Here is a 20,127-nt window from a genome sequence, read left to right as displayed (position 1 = left end):
TGGCAAATTTCATGTCAAAAAACCAGTAAATAAGAACAATAAAACTAAAACTTTCTTGACCATTTAGCAACATTTTGTTTCACTCATTCTAATTTTCGTATTTATAATTATTTTTCTATGAAATTTACCACATACACACATTTCCCGATTATACACACAGTATCAGTATTAAAAGTACCCTGCAAAATTCCTATCAAATTATATTCTTACAAGGAGACAGTTATAGATATGCGACAATAATTTTGGTTATGAGTGTACATAACACATCATTTTTTGCGTTATTTCTCAGCCTTCGCTAGCGTTTGCATAGAAAATAAAATGGCGATAACCATGGCAACGAAAAGGATGTGACGTCACACTATTTCAGTCTATTTAAAAGGCTCGCTAATTCCTCATATTTTTTTTTTCCCTCAAAGATTAGGATAATTTAACTATAAAGAAATTTGGATATCTTTCTTTAGTTCTACCAAAAATATAAATGTGAAAAATAAAACCACATTTATAAATTCGTTCGTCCAGGAAAAGAAGAGATATATGAAACAATGCCAAGTTGTATTGAAATCTGAAAATCGGAGAAATCTGCAACTTTCGTACTAAGAACAACTCGCCAGGCGAAAAGTCTTTCGAGGCAATACAATATAGAACTTGTTCTCAGCACTAGAAGTTGTAAATTTTCAAAACTGAAAGCTTATGTTTAAGTATTCTGAAACGATGCTGAATTCAAATGAAATACAACAATTTGAAAATGAAATATACAACTTTTGTGATGAGAACAAGTTCTATACAGTATCGCATCGTCACTACCAGTCACTATAATTTCTGCCTACTGCACTTGAACTTAAGTGTTTCTCCTGAAAGCAATTTGTCTCGGACTTATCTCTAAATTTTATCTCCGACTGAAAAGTACCTGTATAAATGTGGTGCCTATCGGCTAAAATAGTCCACAATATCATAGACAAACACTTACATCTAGGACTTACTGATAGTGGAATACAGTTCTACTGTTATATTGGGTAATATATATATATATTAGAAAATTACACACATCAAGAACACAAAGAAATCATTTGGTTCAATATGAGAAAATATGTATATATGTAACCCCACATTTATTGTTTTGTGCTTCACAATATATATATATATATTTATTACAACTTAATTACATCAACAAATTTGTACATAACTTTTTACATAATATATTACTTCAAATTACATAAGTGTGTACACACACATGTATATTTGGTCTCAGTCACACACACTGTTTTCATTTTTGACATATCAATCAACACTATTTTGCTGCAACATACAACAGTTACATATGACAGAATTCTCATTTCATTTATTAACTCAGTTGTCTTCAACGTAGAAAAACATCCAACTTAAAACATATTTCAAGAAAAGCAAATGTCATATTTAGCATTAAATCGATAATGTAATGGCACACTTTTGACGCTCTCATGTTAGGTCATGGAGAAATCACAAATTATTTTAATACTTAGGAAATTTTCATTATAAATTATATTTAAAATTTATGTAAAAAGAAAGACAATTACATTAATATTTCTAGTAATAATAATAATAATAATAATAATAATAATAATAATAATAATAATAATGTTTAAATATGAATCCATTCTGTCTGCGAAATCTATCGTCAAGATTTAATTTAGAAAAACTCTCTCATCTACCGTACTGCGGCGAATAAGAGACGAATGCATTAAAAAAACAGTGTACATATAAATACTAAATATTTAGAAGTATAATTCTACCGCTAATTTCAATTTTTCAATTAGATCGCGCGAAATTAAAAAAAATAATAATCACATTAGAAGCAATTGCCTGCAAATTCTGTCAAGTTGACTAGCATAAAAGTAAAATTGAGTGGAAAGCAACTGAATCTCAATTTAATATCAATTGTCTACAACTCGATACTCCTTGTGGAAACAGTTTTAAATAAAAGTACTTAGAGTACGAATTTGGCTGGCTGAAACTTGGCTTCCAGGCCTTTATTACGAAAAATTAAGTGGAACAATCTTGAAATTTAAGATTTTAGTTCTAACTTATTTCTCAACAGAAGAATATTCTATGTTTGATATATCTGCATTTTTAAATTGAAAAATAAATCTGCATTTTTAAATTGAAAAATAAACAACAGCTTTAAAATGGATCACGCAGATTAACTTATTTACGAGCTAACATTTTAAGTGAGGAATCTCAAGTAAACGTTCTGTGGACCAAGCCAGTGTGATTCCCAAATCACTCTATTACTAAGCAAAGCGACGTAGTTTATTAATATCAATAATGTTGTCAATGACTACTGCGCTTCAGCGAATGTAAAATTGTAAAATGATAATCACCTGGACGTTAATTAAATCTAGTTGCTACACGCACAACTAGACATCACATCCGTGAATCAATTATTTATATCAAATGCCTCATCTTCTAACTGAAATAACATTTGTGTTTCCAAAAAGAAGCATTAATTCAACTCTAGCGAAGGCAGTTCTGTCAAATAAGATAATATTTATACTAGTTACCGTATTGTAACTACCTGAACTTTTTAACGAAATGAATAATTATGCTAACGTCGGATCCAAGTGACACTTAATAACCAAATTATCTCGTTTTATTTGTAAACGTAGTTATTTTTTGTTGGAATGTTCGTATTTCCAACTCTTCCAACCCGTAATTTACAAACGCAATAGTCATTATCATAGACTTTTCCCATATTATGTACAAGTCACATCAGGTAAATAGTCAATATTTAATATAATATACATATATTTAAAAATAAGCGTATACTTTCATCACCACTACAAATATGTATACATATAAGCTTTTTCCATACACAATCTTTCTTACACACAGAGGCATATTACATAGTGAGGGGTGCAGCTAAGTGTTGACTGAATGCCACTTACTTTTTGGTACACACTTGTCAACAGTTGCTGAAAAGTTCAATTTACACTTTGCACATCACAACAAAAGAACAAAATCACATGCGTTCATATATATTTATATAAAAAAAAGTCTTATGGCATCAAATAAATTACTGTATTTTTTCAGCAAAAGAAATACACGTATATATTTATATGCAAACAAAATGTTGAGTTTATTCCAGCTTAATTAAAAAATTACGTTTTACACAACTATTTACAATATTATACAGAAATATTGCATACACTGCCAGAAGGTTCGTACATTCTCTCACACACGCACACACATACATGGGCGTCGCCAAAATATTTTCAAAAGAAGTGAAATTACTTTGATGCAAATCTTGAAGTTTAAATTTTCTTGCCAATTGTGCTGTCAAATATATAATTTTATGTGAAAATATGTAATCTACAATACTTAATGGAAACACATCTCTCCATAAATTGATGACGTCTTATTATGTATTATTTCGAGGATAAGAAATAACTGAGAAAGATGTTCTGAATAGAGCTGTACCTCCTACGTATTTGTAATTTGAGGAGTTAGATTTAGTAGCGACTGCTCATGCATATTTTATGCTCATTCACATCACACATGCATACTGGAAATAAGTTTTGTTTCGTTTTGTCTGATCACGATGCTGGCTGAATGTGGTTATTGAAGAAATCACAATTATATCAAATGGTAACATCACAAATTAATTTTTAACTGACAATTCTTACAAACAACACGCATTTTATTTACCAACTAATTTCAAAGTAATTAAAAACTTCTTTTTCTCCCTTATACCACGAAAATAGATTTACAGGGCAAGTCATGAAAATACTGTACAAATACGGTACGAGGGCATTGTTTATATATATATTTACAACTTATTTAAAAAAATGACGCAACGTTCACTGTGGAAGAATAAGTTTACAAAAGAATAACTGATAACGATGATTGGAAAGGAACATGATTGTTTTTCTTATTTGGAACTGTACACATTTATTTTTTAAAAATATATTAACAACTGTTCAACAGTCTTCTGTCAATACATTACGATTCACTGTATTCCTAGTGTTATGTTATTGCTTATCAGCTTTTTTTATATGTATAGCGCTATCCACATACTCTGAGCACCATAAATACTACCACCAGCACGTTCTTCCTTGGTTTTTGTGTTTACAATACCACCTAACACCCTGAACTCAAAACAATCATTAGTTCATTCCACTGGTAAACCCACACACATTACGGTTTATTGTAAACCCACAGATACACACGCTTATATGAGATCAAACCTTAGGTTTTGGCTCAGAGCACATCTTGTGTAGCAATCGAAGACATTATAAATTTTGACACTACGAAGTCGATATTATGCTGTAAAAACACTAGGACACTGGCCAACAACTATTACCTGGAGCACGTTCACAAGCAAAAATGCTTCTTGTGTGTACACGACCTAATTAGGCCTGGCTGGGATGTTAGGCCTATCCGGGATTCGTGGAGGTATAGAAGGTACAGGTCGCCTAAAAATAAAATAAGCTAAAATCAGTAAAACCGAAAGAACATTTGTTTTGTTTTGTAAATAAAGAAAAGAAGCTATAATAGCAGGTCTACGTATCTAATTGCGAATTTCGTTATGATTTCTAATTAACTAAAAGCAGCAACAAATAAAACGCAAATAAAATAGAAGATTTCAAACGTTTTATTGTGCGATTTGTGAGCTTTAACTGCCTTAATAGAAAAAGAAAAAAACAATCATCTAATTGCTCATGCTGCTGTATACAACAATAAAGGGTGGGGTTTACGTGAATATCTAATGAAACTAATAACAAAGAGTGACATCTTAAAGAATCTGTAACAGATGTCTCACCTATTATCCCAATATGGCGTGTGTTCAAAAAAGGAACAAATTAGCTTTTAATTAACATGAAGTGTTCAACACTGAATTCTTAAACATATATACGCATTTTTCTTTTAAAAAAAAAAAAACTATATAAAATTTTGTTATCCAAAATAATGAAATCATAAGGAATGAAATATAATGTAATAAGTAAACAACTTATTTATTGGCAAGAAATTTATTCATTAATTTAACAATTAAATATACTTTATAACAATTTTCTACATTGTTAACATATATATATATTCATATATATACAAAGCAAGTTGACCAATAAAATGTGTAACTTAAATCACATCATCTAAATAAGCTTCTTGTTTTCAATTAACTTAAATTGTATATATTTATAAAATAAGCTTGAGATTAACTACATACAGGATTAAATACGACAAAAAACATCAAAACAATACTGCTGACGGGAATTTGAGTTCTGCAGATGCTAAGTCATGCTCCCTACGCCTTAATCAGTGGGATCCAACGACGATATTCAGAACAGTAATACCCCAATGTTTTCGAAGAAAGGGAAGAAAAAAGGACAAATAAGGAACAGGGAAGTTTCAACTATCGACACAGATGTGCTTATGCTTTGTAAACATCATGAACCAAATTTAACAACATTTTTCAAAAATTAAATTTTTCCGTTATTAGGAAAACAAACTACTTTTTTAAAGAATTCATTACAATACGATGCAATCACGGTATTAATTTCAATTACATGTTCACATTTTTCACCATATAGTATTACAAACGTATTTTCATATCTTCTCGTTTAAAATCACACAATTAAATTGTCAGTTGTTCAACTCAGGAGGTAAATAATCTGGCATTATTTTCGTATACTGCTTGAATTAAAAAAGCGCACATATAAAAACTGAAAATTAAACTGAACTGTTTGTTCAATGTTAAGAAAAAAAATCTGAAAAACGCTACGTCTTATGAAAATAAACAAAAGTAAACGCCTAAGATTCGAATTTATTCCCAAGGATTTATAAACAAAGCTTGAAACCATTTTCTTTATATATACATATATAACAAGTTTAGTATACATCGATTTGCTCAAAGCACAATACACCGCATCTGTGATACATGTATCTCACACGTATCGTTACTAATGCCAATACTGTACCAATATTTTAAAGATCTAAAGTTATCTCAAAGGTGGAACAATCCCTACTTCCCTGGTATTGTAACAGAGACTAGAATCCTTCCTGAGTAGACGTGAAAATTGTAACACATTAATTTCTGTAATAACAGCAACGCAGAAGAACAGTTTTGAATGTAAATAACAGTAAAACTTAAAAAAGCTCTTTTTACATATTTGGAATGTCCTTGTATGAGAGAAATTTTTCAAGACTTCATGTATGATTTTTTTTTTCCGTTACAACGAACACTCACAAAAGACTGAAGAAGATTCTGTCTAGTATTTTTTTTAGCAGAAATTGATCTTTCAATTCTTTGCTGAAAAAAAAAAATGACAAAAAGGGGAAAATATAGCACAAAGGCGCTGCAGCCAGTCTTTGAAGTAGGTTAACTGGAAGCCCGTTTTAACTTACTTATCATTAAACGCACCGCACCGCACCTATTTCCCATCAAGCACTTAGCTAGTCCTGTAACCAATTATGGTCCCATAATAGTTGTGTCTGCTATTAACATTGCAATTTCAAAAACAATATACAATGCATTTCACCTGGATTTCTTTTTTGTAAAATATGAATTATACTGTTATTATCAATTTTAATATTTGTATAATTAGTATTATTGATGATAGAATCTTCTTTAGTCTTAGTTTTATTATTCTCAAAGAATGAAAATTAGCTTGCAACTGAAGCTAGATACAAATCTATTTTAAGTTCGAATACGATATTTAGTACACGAAAACTGAATATATAAATAAAACATCAATAAGTTATTTATAACCTGATCTTGCGGATTACAAATATATTTCTAACAAAACTGTGGCAAGTTTGTCTGGGGAATACTTCTTAATATATGAATCAGGCCGATTAAAAAATGGGAGAAATTAACACTTGATCTGACAACTCAGTAATACTTTGAAGCACCGTTCCTTGAACAATATTTTACATCTTTTTAAAAGTAATTTTAAACTCTACAATCGTTTACAAAATTACCTTGCTTGTGTATTTTTCAGAAATAAGTCTGTCGATTATGCTCATATCAAATGTAAAACAAGACATTTCTTCAAATCAATTTTTACGTACAAAACAGCAGAAAAATTTGCTTTCTGTCCCTGCAACGACTTAAAAATTATAGTATTCATAATACATCAAGGATTTTCGAAAACTATAGTTTGTTTTACTCACTCTTATGTGACAGGCCATGATTATCGTGACATTGTAACTAACATGAACGAACTTTGGTTAGTACGTTTTCAACAATTAACTATGGAATTCTACCCAAACGATGACACGTTTCATGTACAGCAAAGTTAGTTCTCTCTTGGGGATCATACAAGACAGCCCTTTCAGTTTCGCTTGTCTTATGATGATCTAAGACTCGGAAAGTCCTTATCATCGTTGTTATTTGCAACTGCATTTTAAGTACAAGAGTATCATAAAATCCGTGGTTTGTTATAAAAGAAATAGTGCAGTTGCCGAAACATATATATATATATACATATAAATAAAGATTATTGCTAATTTGTAGCGCTTAGACGTCACGTCACGAAATTAGCGGGGCAGCATGTTCATAGTTTCATTGTTTTTCATCTCTATTATGACCAGAAAACTGCTGCTAGTCGCCAGCAGAACTGCACTGTTTCCCTATACGTGTTCTTTCTTTAAAATTGCTTTGATTCAAGCTTGGCACTGCGCAACAGCAAGTCGACGCTATTACTAATCGAAGTGAGGGAAATAGTACTAAGTGTTTTTGGAGCTTTTGGTTTTCTGTGACAATTCAGAACAATTATAAGACAAGAAACATCAACGTGAGTATTGTGATGATACCAGCAATTTAATCAGTTTTAGGGAAATATGTTTACATTTCTTTAAACTATACGAAATTAATGCTGTCTCTTTGTTCTCACGGCTGAATATTTTGTCGTTAAGTTTCCGGAGTATTAAAATCTTTAAACTTTACTACTTAGCTTTTACCTGTAAGTCTTTTTCCCGGTAATTGCCTGAAGAATGTAATTGAAAACGAACAAGAAATAGGACAAAAATTATTTCATGGGACTACTAGAATGAAATTCATAAAATGACAAATTCTATCCTTGCGCAGTTCATTTCCTACAACAGATTCTGAATTAACGCACGTTAGCAAACAAGTTCGAATGTTCAACAACCATCAACCATTATTGACATTAGCAACAAAGAAATCCAATATTCTGTGATTTTTTCTTTTTTTTTCTAGAAGTCGGTGAACGTACTTTTGATTTCCTATCTTGCACGTTTTTGACTGGTTACAACATTCATTTCATTGCTTTGCGTCTTAAGACGGTTCTGAATTGCCCGTAACGGTCATTTTTACCTTATTTCAACTAGTAAAAGCACCGGCACGTGTACTATGAAAATCCCACGATTCACGCTTTTATGTTATCATATTAATAGCGCAGGAGACAAGAGACAGCGATAATACCGGTTCTTTAATTCTTTTTAACTTGAAAACTGACGTACTGTAATCGATAACTTTCGTATGAGTAAATCAATATGAATACAATTTTACTTACATACATATCAAAGAAAATTATACTCAAATTAGTTCCTCTGTTCCGAAGTTATTATCCAAAGAACATGTTAATGGACTGGCACGCACTTTACAAGACATACAGAAACGAGATTTATTCACGCTTAGGTAAATTTCTGCAACTTGAAACACCGTTTACCTTACAGGAATAGGCTTACGCGTCAAATGCGGTTTCTAAAGTTTTGCAACAAGCAATCCATTTCTTTTTGTTCTGAGAACTGATCTCTCAGGATGAATGTGTAACTAAGCAACTGTTCAATAATTAAACAGCATTCTACTGGCGTGCAGAACAAACTACGTAAGAAACTACACTTTTTTGAACGCGTGTTGAACGTCAATGTGGCCCAAGTGTTTCCTCTTGATTATTATATCTTTGAAAACGAGAACATGAAAGTATATCTTTGTAACTAAGTCAAAATAAGAACACTGAGAGAACGGTGCCGTCAACATAAATCTAGTAGAACGTGCAGTCAAGTCTACAGTACAATATAATACCGACTACGCTTCTTTTATATATGAACTGATTGACCTGAATACCTACAACTCAAGCAACAATGTTTCTTAAAAAAAAAGTTGAAGCCAGAGAAACTGAAGAAAAACTAGTTTAAAAGTGCGGCCCAAATTCAATAACGTTTATAAAATATGCGACAGTTTTAATTTTACATCAATTTCTTACGTAATCAACGCAAACGTACAACTACTTCAAAAATACTCTTGCTTTTTGAGTTTTGTGTTTTCCTTCACGTGAAACAACATTAATAACAATTTTATACATAAATTTGCCTTCCTTTTTTCTTTTTTTATTTTAAATACTTGTTAACATGATATATATATATATATATATATAAGTAAACTAGTGCACTGTGTGGGGACGCAGCAATAATAACACATTATTATTATTATTTATTATTTTACACTAAACGGTTTCAAAGATCTATACAGGTGCTCTATGTACATTTATTCTGTGAGCAGGATAATATATTTAATGCTTACAACTCATTGCCTTCTATAGAATTGCATAAAGATTTAATTGACTTTTACATGATCCACCAGACAAAATTTTAACGGCACACACTAAGTCTTTCATATACTTTTTATGAAGAAAAATTCACATATTACTTCATCACACTTCTATACATATATACATAATTTATCTAGCGAGCTACATCAAGCAGGTGATGTACAAACGAACACCATGACTCTTTGAATGCAACCACAAATAATAACAATATAAAATATTCGTGTTTCAACAGAAATAAAACATAAAAAATACTTCGTAAAGGAATGAAAAATCAGTTGTATATATATATATATATATATATATCTTGATGTTATATATTATGTAAAAAAAAAATAATAATAATAATAATAATAATAATAATACTGAAGTAACAATGGAATGATTTTATTTTAACAATAACGTGTCTGGATATGCGAATTTCTAATTGTTAATGACTTTTTACTATATAATTCACTCTTAAATGTAGTGTACAACAGTTTACCAACTCTACTCATGTAAACATTACTTTTTTTTTTAAATATATATATATATATACTCACATATTCAACATCTACTACACACTATGTCTTATTTCCCTATGTTCCTTCATAGGGTTTCTTATTTTAATTCAATAAAAAAACAATAAGAAGAATAAATCGTACTTGAAAGAAGCGTTTGCTTGTTCTTTTTTTTTCTGCTAACTTCTTCCACAAAGAAACACTGAGCAGCGAATATATATATATATATTTATTTTAATACTACACTTTTTCTTGTTTTCCTTAACACTGCGAAGACTTACTTATGCCTAGTTTTACTTGAAAATACATCCATTAATTCATTGACAGCAGCTTGCGTTACTGCTTGTCCAACTGCTTGCTGTACTCGCTGTGGAATCGCAGGCATACCACCTTGTCGACTGGAAGGCGGTCAGTAAAAGGATGTTAGGATCATATACTTTGTAATGATGAACTAACGATTACTTAAACACACTAAAAAAAAAAAACAATTTTTGGGGAATTTTTTTTTTCTAAATCTTATAAATACATATTTTTGCCTCTCAATAAGGTGTGATAATACTTTGGCTTGATTATTCATGCAGCTATTGCCTGCGCCTGAAAGAGAAACTTAGTTTCAGGTTTTAATATTCCGTACGAAATACTAACACATATATAAGTACACACACGAATGTATTATACTCACAACATAAATCATAATGCATGCTAATTTTTCATTACATTAAACACAAAACAATAACGCAATTTCCCATTATTATTATTATTATTTAAAGTGGGCTACTTGATCAGAAAAAACAGCGCAATAAAAAATCTGAACGCTCTCATATTTAATTGTATTTCCCCACTCCCTTCTTTCCCTCTCTGTCTTTTGCTAGTGATCTTAAGAATACGGACATTTACTGTAAACGCATACTTGTATTATCTGCGAGTGTGTTATTACTAGCGCTCAGAGTTTTGTGCTAACTTTGAAAATATGCACACATTAACGGTGTAAAAAAAATGGTAAAATATGACAGAAAATCACTCTAAAAAAAATCAATCAATCTTATAAAAAATAATTTAATTTTCTAATAAATAAATTCATAGAATAGCAATTTCTTAGAAGTTGTTATACGTCATTTTGCCCTGAATAAACAACTTTAAGCTCTGAAGTATAGATCACAGCGCATTGCTGACTCTCCAAAAAGAAAAACTGTATTAGTCTTGTCTCTTTGGTAACTCTAAAGTATGACCAAAAATATACTCTAAAGTATGCTTTTATATTACTTCATATATGATCATCATTTTTAAATGCATATATAAGTGCATATTTAAAAGCTTTAAAATATGGTTTCAATATGCATTTATATGACTTGATTTGAAAAATAGATTAAAATATTGGGAGTTAGAGGAAGAAACTGAAGATCGAGAAACGTGGAAGAAACATTTCCAGACCCTAATCTAAGGGGGTGAGAGTGGTGGGGATCTATTAGTCCCAAGACGCAACAGACAGAATATAATAATAATAATAATAAAACGGAATTTTGAGTTTACAAGTGCCAGAAATATATTTATATTTAACTAGATATGCAAAAACGTGCCAGGATAAAAATATGACATGTCATGGAAATCTAAAGCTTAGTAATTATACATCTGTATCTGTATATTAACCTTGGTTGGTTGGTGTCACGGACGGACTGGCCGTACCGTCCATGCATCTCCCATTTATTCCCACCAAAATTTATTTAATAACAAAAATAAAAGGAACAAATTTCCCTAAAATATTTATATTATTTTTACTGGAAAAATACACAAACATAATTCGCGTATCTTATGGATCTTTGAACAATAGCTTTTCAAGGTGCGTGTTAAGGTTGGTTTGCCTAGAGTTACAATTATATTACCAGGGCTGCCTTCTAAAATCAAATGTCAAACTAAAGTAACACTTCTGTTTGCCGTACGACTTTATTTCAAAATTACATCCTGTGTTATAGTTAAAATCATATGATGAAACAGACACAATATGAGATGTCTACATACACAGACATCTATAAATGGGGTGCTCTACCAATATCTGTACTAACGCTGTTTTCATGGAACCAGTGCACCCCTATTTGGTGTAGCATTCAACCTCCCTTCTCCGCACCAGCTGTATAAGACGTAGACCAACAATTTAACGTAGAATCTAAATCACATCCGAACTGATACCGGAAATCGAATCCGGATTCGCGCTAACCGTATGGCAACTTTTTTTTTTTTTTTTTTTTTTTTTTTTTTTTTTTTTTAATCTTATGGATTGGAAAGGAAAATGACTACTATAATAAGAGTACAGAAAAATGGAAGATGAAGATCCAATAATCACAGTTTCATCTGAACGCAACTTTTAACTGTGATTCTCAACTTTCTTGCATATACTTAGTTTTTCCAAACAAATACGTTATCACGCCAATAAAAAGCAAATTTTTCATTTTTCTCTCTCTGTCTCATACTCTTTAAAAAAAAAAAAAATTCGTGGAGAGAAATTTTTCAGGCTTCAGCACATCACTGACTCCCGTTTCCCGTGCCAACGGAATGTGACACAGTAAGGAAATTTAAGACTTTCGCTTTAAATTCATCATAATATCTCGCAGATGGGGACTCTATGGTAGAGAGAATGAATCAAGACTACTGGTCTAAAATCCTGCAGCAAGTTTCCAACTGCACCTATTATGGACCATTAGAAAGGCTTCCATCCATGATTTCCTCACTAAAATTCAATATTACCTGATCAACAGTGATAAACTTGAAGGTCTATCTTAAATCACAACTTTTAACCCCTAAAATCCAGGGAGATCCATTTCCAGTACTATTACTCCCCATCCCCTTCCCAATGTATTTCCACCTTACTCGACTATTCCCTCCAATCTCTCATCATCTAGGCTCTCCCCTAATTTTTAACTTCACCCTAACCTCCACTGATGTTACTTTATAATACCCCAATATTTACTCGAACAACTGTACATTTGAAAATAACTACTGTCTTCAAATCAAAGGCACTTATGCATTCTTCATACACCGATGTACTCATAAGCCACCTCAAACAATAAATTATCTGCTCATCACTACAACTTTATTCTGGTTTTTAGACGTAGACGATATTTTCCTTCCATGAACCCACGATCAACCACCACCGGAACTATTCCTGAATTCCCTACACAACAGGCACCTAACCAAATTCATCTAGTCCTTTTCCACTGACACCGTCACCTGCATTCATCTCTAGAATTGAGAACGAACGCACAATACAAATCTATTAACAGCATGCAATACTTCGCCTTCAAGAGCTTGCACACTTACCATGTTGCAAGTTTCCTATGGTGAAAGAAATAAAGAAAACAAAACCTACTCCGAAATTCCTATCACTCGGGTTAAACCGCTGAACGTTAAAACACGATATTTTGCATCTGGAAGCTTTATTGTTTTAAAGAATTCGATTTTACGTTAAAAAAAAAAAAAAAAAAAAAAAAAAAAAAAAAAAAAAAAAAAAACCAGGAAAGACGGTGGGAAATTATGACCACACTGAAACGAGAGTACATTTGCTAGTTTGAAGTGGTTCACTCATAAATTTACTACTTCAATAAATGTTAATTTTCTTTTAACTACAAACAGTGAATGTTTGAGTTGAGTTGATTTTTTTGAGTTTAACGCCCTTTTCAGCAGTGAGGCTATATTAGACGGGACCTACTGATTAACGTGGAATCCGAACATGAGCTCCCGCCGGGAATCGAACCCGGGTGTTCCACGACAAAGGCGCGTACGCTAACCACTTACCCATGAAGGAGCTCCAGTGAATGTTTGAAAAGTAAGACTAGTAACTTGGGTGTACTAGTGAAAGTTTTTCGTCAGCAAAAATCGTGACAAAATACGGAGCTCTAGTTGTGAAGCGGATGGAAAGATAACGTAAGTCAAGAAATGGATAACAACGGTCATATCTTGGCTCTTCAAGAATACGATAAGATAAAATAGAAAGTTCCGAGTAGAAATCGGCAAATTACGTGAGCACATGCGGTACGACTTTCAACTTGCGCTTCAATCACACGTACAAATACCACATTTTGACACCAGTCCTGAGACTCCTGACAAAGACAGACCGTGAATCTGATTGGTGAAATACAATCGACGGGTACGATTACGAATTGTTTGAAGTATAACGCATCTTTATATCAATACGGTTGTATGAGACAACCACCTATAATTTGCCGACTTGTGTACCACGACAGCCCCCACTCGGAATGAAACCTGAGATTCCTGCACCGAAAAAGTTCAATACTTCCTTGAACATGAACATACATTATTTACGTAATAATAATAATTCAGTAACAAGTAAAAATGCAGCAGCATTATTTAGTAATTTCACAACGAAATGAGTATTAACTTACAATTACCGTTCACAAAGTATGAGTTAACGTGAACTGTATCAATTACACCTATTATGCGAGAGAAGCAAACCAAACGCCCCCCTTCAATATCAACTCTGCATACTGACAAATGGTTACTGTTGCTGCTGCTTGTTTAACTTTCACTATAACACTGTTACGAGTTGCATACAATGTGACAGTGTGACCTCGCGCATTTGATGCTAGTAAGTAGTTCACGTATTTTAACTGCATAGTCAATTTAACATGGCTGTATGTTACTTGACATTATGAAACAAATATAAATGAGAACGAAGTGCATTTTTTTTCACCACCCTTACATCGATCTCAAAATACTTCTGAACTATTCTAATGAAGGCATTACATAAGAAAAACATACTAAGAAAGAAAGAAAAAAAAATCTAACACATTCTTAGATATGGTAATAATGGACCATCAAATCAAACATTAGAAAAAGTCAGACACATTACAGAAGGGCTACGAAATTTTACGTAATTCCGAGGAATGACGCAGATGAAATGTTAATATCTAAGTTTTACGTCCCACGGTTATACTCGCTAGGCTAAAGGAAACGGCGATGATGAGAAATTAAGAAAGTGAGAGGAAACGGAAGAATCCTGAGAAAACCCACACATACGGTGTTTGTCCACCACAAAGCTTACTTCGCGTGAAATGTAAGGTTAATTTACGTTGTTTATTTATTTATTACTTGCTTGCGTGCTTTTCCATGCCAAGATATAGAAACTTTGCGCGTACTTATCAAACTGATGAAGGGGGAAATTAGAATGTCTGAGCACACATAATAAGTTGTAACGTCCTAGCCGGTCTACAATGTGTTAACTTGACCTGACAGTATATATATATATATTACAGGGTGGCCCAAAAGTAGGTATACATCCCTGCATTGATCAAATATAACATTCTAGCTTATGGGTTTATTTGCTACGGCTGTTCTGAGCTTAAGATATAAGTAAAAAGGCTTTAAGAACAAATAATAAAGAAACTAAGTCTATCTGATGGATAACAATAAGAAATTATATGAAAAGCAATTGTGTTGATCAATACTGGGTTGATATGAGTTGGTCAATACTGGGCTGTATATCTACTTTTGGGCCACCCTATATTTTATATAGGGTGATATATATATATATATATATATATATATATATATATATATATATATATATATATATATATATATATATATATATATATATATACCGGGTGCACCATTTATAATGTCCCACCTTTATAACAGAGGAACCAAGAAAGAGGGAGAAGCGAAACTTTGCACAAAGAAACTACAGGAAGGGGGACATCTATCCGTATATTGGGTACCATCACCAGGTGAACAGTGTTACCAACCCAATATAAAGTTATGATTTTTTAAATGGAATGACCTAAATTTAATTTCATAATTCGAATCAGCAACAAAAACAAACACGAAAGAGATGACACTCGCAGATCAGTGTTGCATACTTTTTGAGAAATAACGTTAAACGTGTGTCAAATTTAAACGCCTCTAACACACACAAGGAATGAAGTAGTAACTATTTATCCACATTAAATTAAATACTAGGAAGAACTCTTTAAAATGACTTCAAGTTTAGAAGGATCAGTTAAACAGTGTTGCCACAACAGAAGAGAGAAAAGTTGAGTTTGGAAATAGTTCAATAACTTGGAAAAGGTCCCTAGTACAGTATGATTTAAAATTCATAGAGCAAATCACTATGTCCTAAGGAGTATTATCGCGTTTATTTGAGATCGATAAGTCAAGTACTTACCAAGATATTCGGTACTCTGTAAAAGCTGAGAATTTTGTGCTGTACAAGATGATAACGCTGTTTCAAAATTCCCTTTTTTCCCTCTGCGTTGGAGGAATATTAAAGTAATAATCTGTGACTGAAGTTATATTCTGTGACCTCCCGAACTAAAGCAACAGTTTAAAATAAGGAAATAATATTTTTCTGTTTCATGAATTTTATAATGTATGTTACGAATAATTGTTTCTTGATCATCATAAACATATATTTATTTTATTTTATTTCTTTCTCCTGAATATAAGTTAGAAAAGACAATAAAACGTAGATATTAATACTTCCGAATTTTAATTGAAAATACATAGCTAAGTTTAGTTAAATGGTAGCAAATTTTTTCAGATTATCCAATATTTATACGTACTGTCCAATTTTAGGGGAACATACACAACTTATTTTGTATTTCATTCACCACGAAATTAAGTACAAATAATTTACAAATTGTTCTTTAAGATGTGAGTTGCATTTATGGATTCATAGGTGTCCATTCCCTTATGAGGACTCAAACGTTATGAGTAAAAATACAGCACGTAGATAAATGCCATAAAAGCTATAGTGGAACGAACACCAAACAACCCGTGTTAGGTGGTTATTAAAAACAAGAAATGTATCTGATCGGTTAAGAAACTTGAACCTGGTGGGTCCATGAACGGTTGGATCCGTAGTGTGCTGGCAAGTAAATGAGTACAGTATAAAAAAAATTATCAAACCTATGCTGGATAGTCACAAAAAGCAAGGAAGTATTTAACCAAGTCAGGGCAGGGCGAAACTAATGGAAACTCAAGGTGTCTATAGGGATCAGGCGCGTTAGCAAAGGTTGGTATGCTTGTAAACAAAATTTTGTAAACATACTGTGTAAAGAATATTCCATAGTTCTTCTCCAAATTATATGCGACATTGTATTCCTTAGCGCAGCTTAATTTTCTGCATAACGTCCCACGTTTATGCCATTTAGGCTAAGGTAAACAATGATTAAGGCAAGTGACTGATAGTAGAAGAATTAATGGGATGAAAATGTGAGAGAAAGCGAGAGTACCCGATAACCCCATGGACACGATGTTATCCACCACAAACCTACTGGACCGGAAATCGTATCAGGGATCCCACACACCAAAGGAAAGCGCTCTATCACTGAGCAACCGTGCCCGCGAAACTTAACTTTAAGAAGGTATAACCACACAATTTTCCTATTATAATTCAATCAAAATCTTTTTCTTTTTGTACAATGCTTCTCAATAATTGAATACAGATTTATGATATACTGCAATATGATATGCCTGAAAAGCCATTATTCTCGGAAAAATACATACAAATTTCTGCATGTTGGTCACTAGAAATAATCATTTCATCTATTTGAAAGAACGAAGTTGGAAACTCACACGGTCTTTTGTCCGTATGGAGGAGGCATATCAGCGACAGTGTGTATGCGCGTAAATGAAGAGAAGGGAGAAAAAAGTACCATCCTGTGCTACATGGTCATTATGGTGTAACATTCTTGGAGTTCAGAATAAGGAAACATGGGACTGTGTCAGTAGAAAACAAACACGTCACCACGTGAAAGTAAAACCGAAATTCTTATTTTCGCTTCGTATTGACGCAAACCGTTACAAAATGAGAGGGACCAGCAGGGGCGTAAGCAGGGGGTGGGTCTTGGGGGTCCGGACTCCCCGAAATCCCGACTACTTTGTAAATGTAGTCTACTTTTAGGGGCAATTTTAGAAATTTTGATATATAGTTTAGCCTCAAATTGTATTTGGACCCCCAAAACGCTTTAGAACCCTCCCGAAATAAATTCCTGCGTAAGTCGCTGGGTCCAGGTATAAGTACGAGTGTAATTTTTAAAGTCTTGTACAAGCCCATTCACGAGCGTTTGAGTAGTTTGATCCAGTTCACTTTTAGGTTAGTTGTGGGTCAGGGCTTGACGATTGTTTCTGTGTTTTCTGGTTTGCGTAGCTGTGTTGTGAGAAATTCAGTGGTGAACTCGACTGAGGTTGGGTTACACATGATGATAAGCGTTCCTATATCAAAATCGAAACCCTATGTGGAAAGAATCCAACTGAAATTTACAATGTTTTGCGGGAGGTTTGTGGAAATAGTGTAGTGGACCTTAGCACAGTATTACGGTGCTCAGCTCGTTTTCGTGAAGGTCGTGTAAGCACTGCGGGCACCCCAAGAAGTGAAAGCCCTGCAACTGCAACAGACTACACCTCTGAGATAATTGTGAATGACATTTTGAGAGAGAATCGACGTAAACATGTAAGAAAATTGCATATGAGGCCAAAATGTCTGTCACTTCAGTTTACAGAATCATTACTGAGAAGCTGAAGATTAAGATGAAATGGCTTCCGCATGATCTGATTAAAGAGCAGAAAGTATGTCGCAAAAGAATCGCAGAAAAATTGCTTCAACGATATCAAACAGAAGGAAATCAGTTTTTACGAAGAACTGTTGCAATTGATGAAACCTGGATACGAGAGTTTGAACCAGAAATGAAGTTTCAGTCGTCACAATAAAACAGTTCAGACTCTTCACTCCCGAAGAAATTCCGCCGGCAACAATCATTGGTTTAACTCACGATGATCTTCGCGTATGATACAAATGGAGAGATGGCTACAATAGAGTGTCACAGGGGACGTCTGTACCAAGCGTATACTACAAACTGTTTCTGCAAAATTTTTTGCTCAGGAAAATTCGTGAAAGAAATCCTGATATGCTTGCAGCTGGTGTCCCCACTCTGAACGATAATACAAGGCCGCATACTGCTCTACAAGTAAGGGTGACACTTAACAAGTATGGATGGGAAATACTTCTCTTCCTGATTTGAGCCCACCAGACTTTGATTTTTCCCCCAAATTAAAATGACCACTCTGTGGAAAACGTTTTGATTCGATTGAAGAAGCTTTAAGTGAGGTGACCCGAGTGATCAAACACCTTAACAATGAAGATGTCCTATCCAGAATACAGAATTTACAAAATGTAGGGAAGCTGTCGTAAACAAGTATGGATATTGTATTGGAGGCCTGTAAAGGTATTTTGTACAATAAATTATTTACTTCCATAATATCTTTCAGTCTACAGAAATTTTTAAATGACTATCGTACAATATATTGCAAAAAATATTCCGAACAGTTACTAGGACATAATATTGTACATAACGGTACATATAAACACTAAATGCAAATATTATAAACTATTGGTATCATAACAAATTACAGTATATGAGTCTAATTTCGTAATAATGTTCGCAACTTTGCGGATCGCAAACGAACGCAAATAATGAAATAAATAATTATAATTACATAGGGCTACCAAGTATAGAAAAAAAGCCAAACTTCACATTTCGTTAACACAATCCACTGCAGAATGAAGCAGTATAAAACATTTTAAGACATTCATTAATTACGACCCAAATGCTGCGTATGTATAATAATAATAATAATAATAATAATAATAATAAAAAGAACCTGAGATTTTTGTGATATTAATGGACAGTTAACACATTTTTACGTTTGGTGAAGTATCATAGAACGAGTTTACCAAAAGTATACTTTGCTAAGCTAACCAAAGCCAACCTACCTATCCTAACTCATATTTTATGTTCAAGGACAAAAAGAAAGAAATATAAAACACCTAAGTAAAATTTTAGTGATTCCCATCAGCATTATATTACAGAAGTAAAACACATCACGCATTGTTGTGCGTGAGCCTGTGTATAGTACATTGTCAGTCAGTCTTACTACTTGCATTTTGGTCAATTTATTAGCTTTAAATTTATAATAAATGCGGTTCTGGTTTACTTTTGGTGCACCAAATTTTGAAAGATTTACAGGAAAAATTCCGTACTTCATATGAAAAGACATTTATAAAGAACAAT

At 32.8% G+C, this 20,127-nt stretch overlaps 1 protein-coding gene across 6 annotated transcripts in view; it reads right to left on the bottom strand.

Annotated features, from left to right (window-relative positions):
* Positions 1 to 1,129: 1,129 nt before the first annotated feature.
* Positions 1,130 to 20,127, bottom strand: part of shi (dynamin-1 shibire) — a 139,402-nt gene continuing 120,404 nt past the window's right edge. For 4 of the 6 annotated variants that reach the window (XM_081764772.1, XM_081764774.1, XM_081764771.1 and 1 more), the window contains exons 17-18: positions 10,327 to 10,443; positions 1,130 to 4,448 (exon numbers count right to left, since the gene is read on the bottom strand). In XM_081764772.1, the coding sequence (XP_081620898.1) occupies positions 4,382 to 4,448; positions 10,327 to 10,443 (184 nt within the window). In that variant the 3' untranslated portion in view covers positions 1,130 to 4,381. The other 2 variants (XM_081764775.1, XM_081764777.1) reach the window with 2 other exon arrangements.

Source organism: Thermobia domestica, chromosome 7, assembly GCF_964235325.1.
Source record: "Thermobia domestica chromosome 7, izTheDome1.hap1.1, whole genome shotgun sequence".
Taxonomy (NCBI): Eukaryota; Metazoa; Arthropoda; class Insecta; order Zygentoma; family Lepismatidae; genus Thermobia; species Thermobia domestica.
This window is presented reverse-complemented; position numbering and strand designations above follow the sequence as displayed.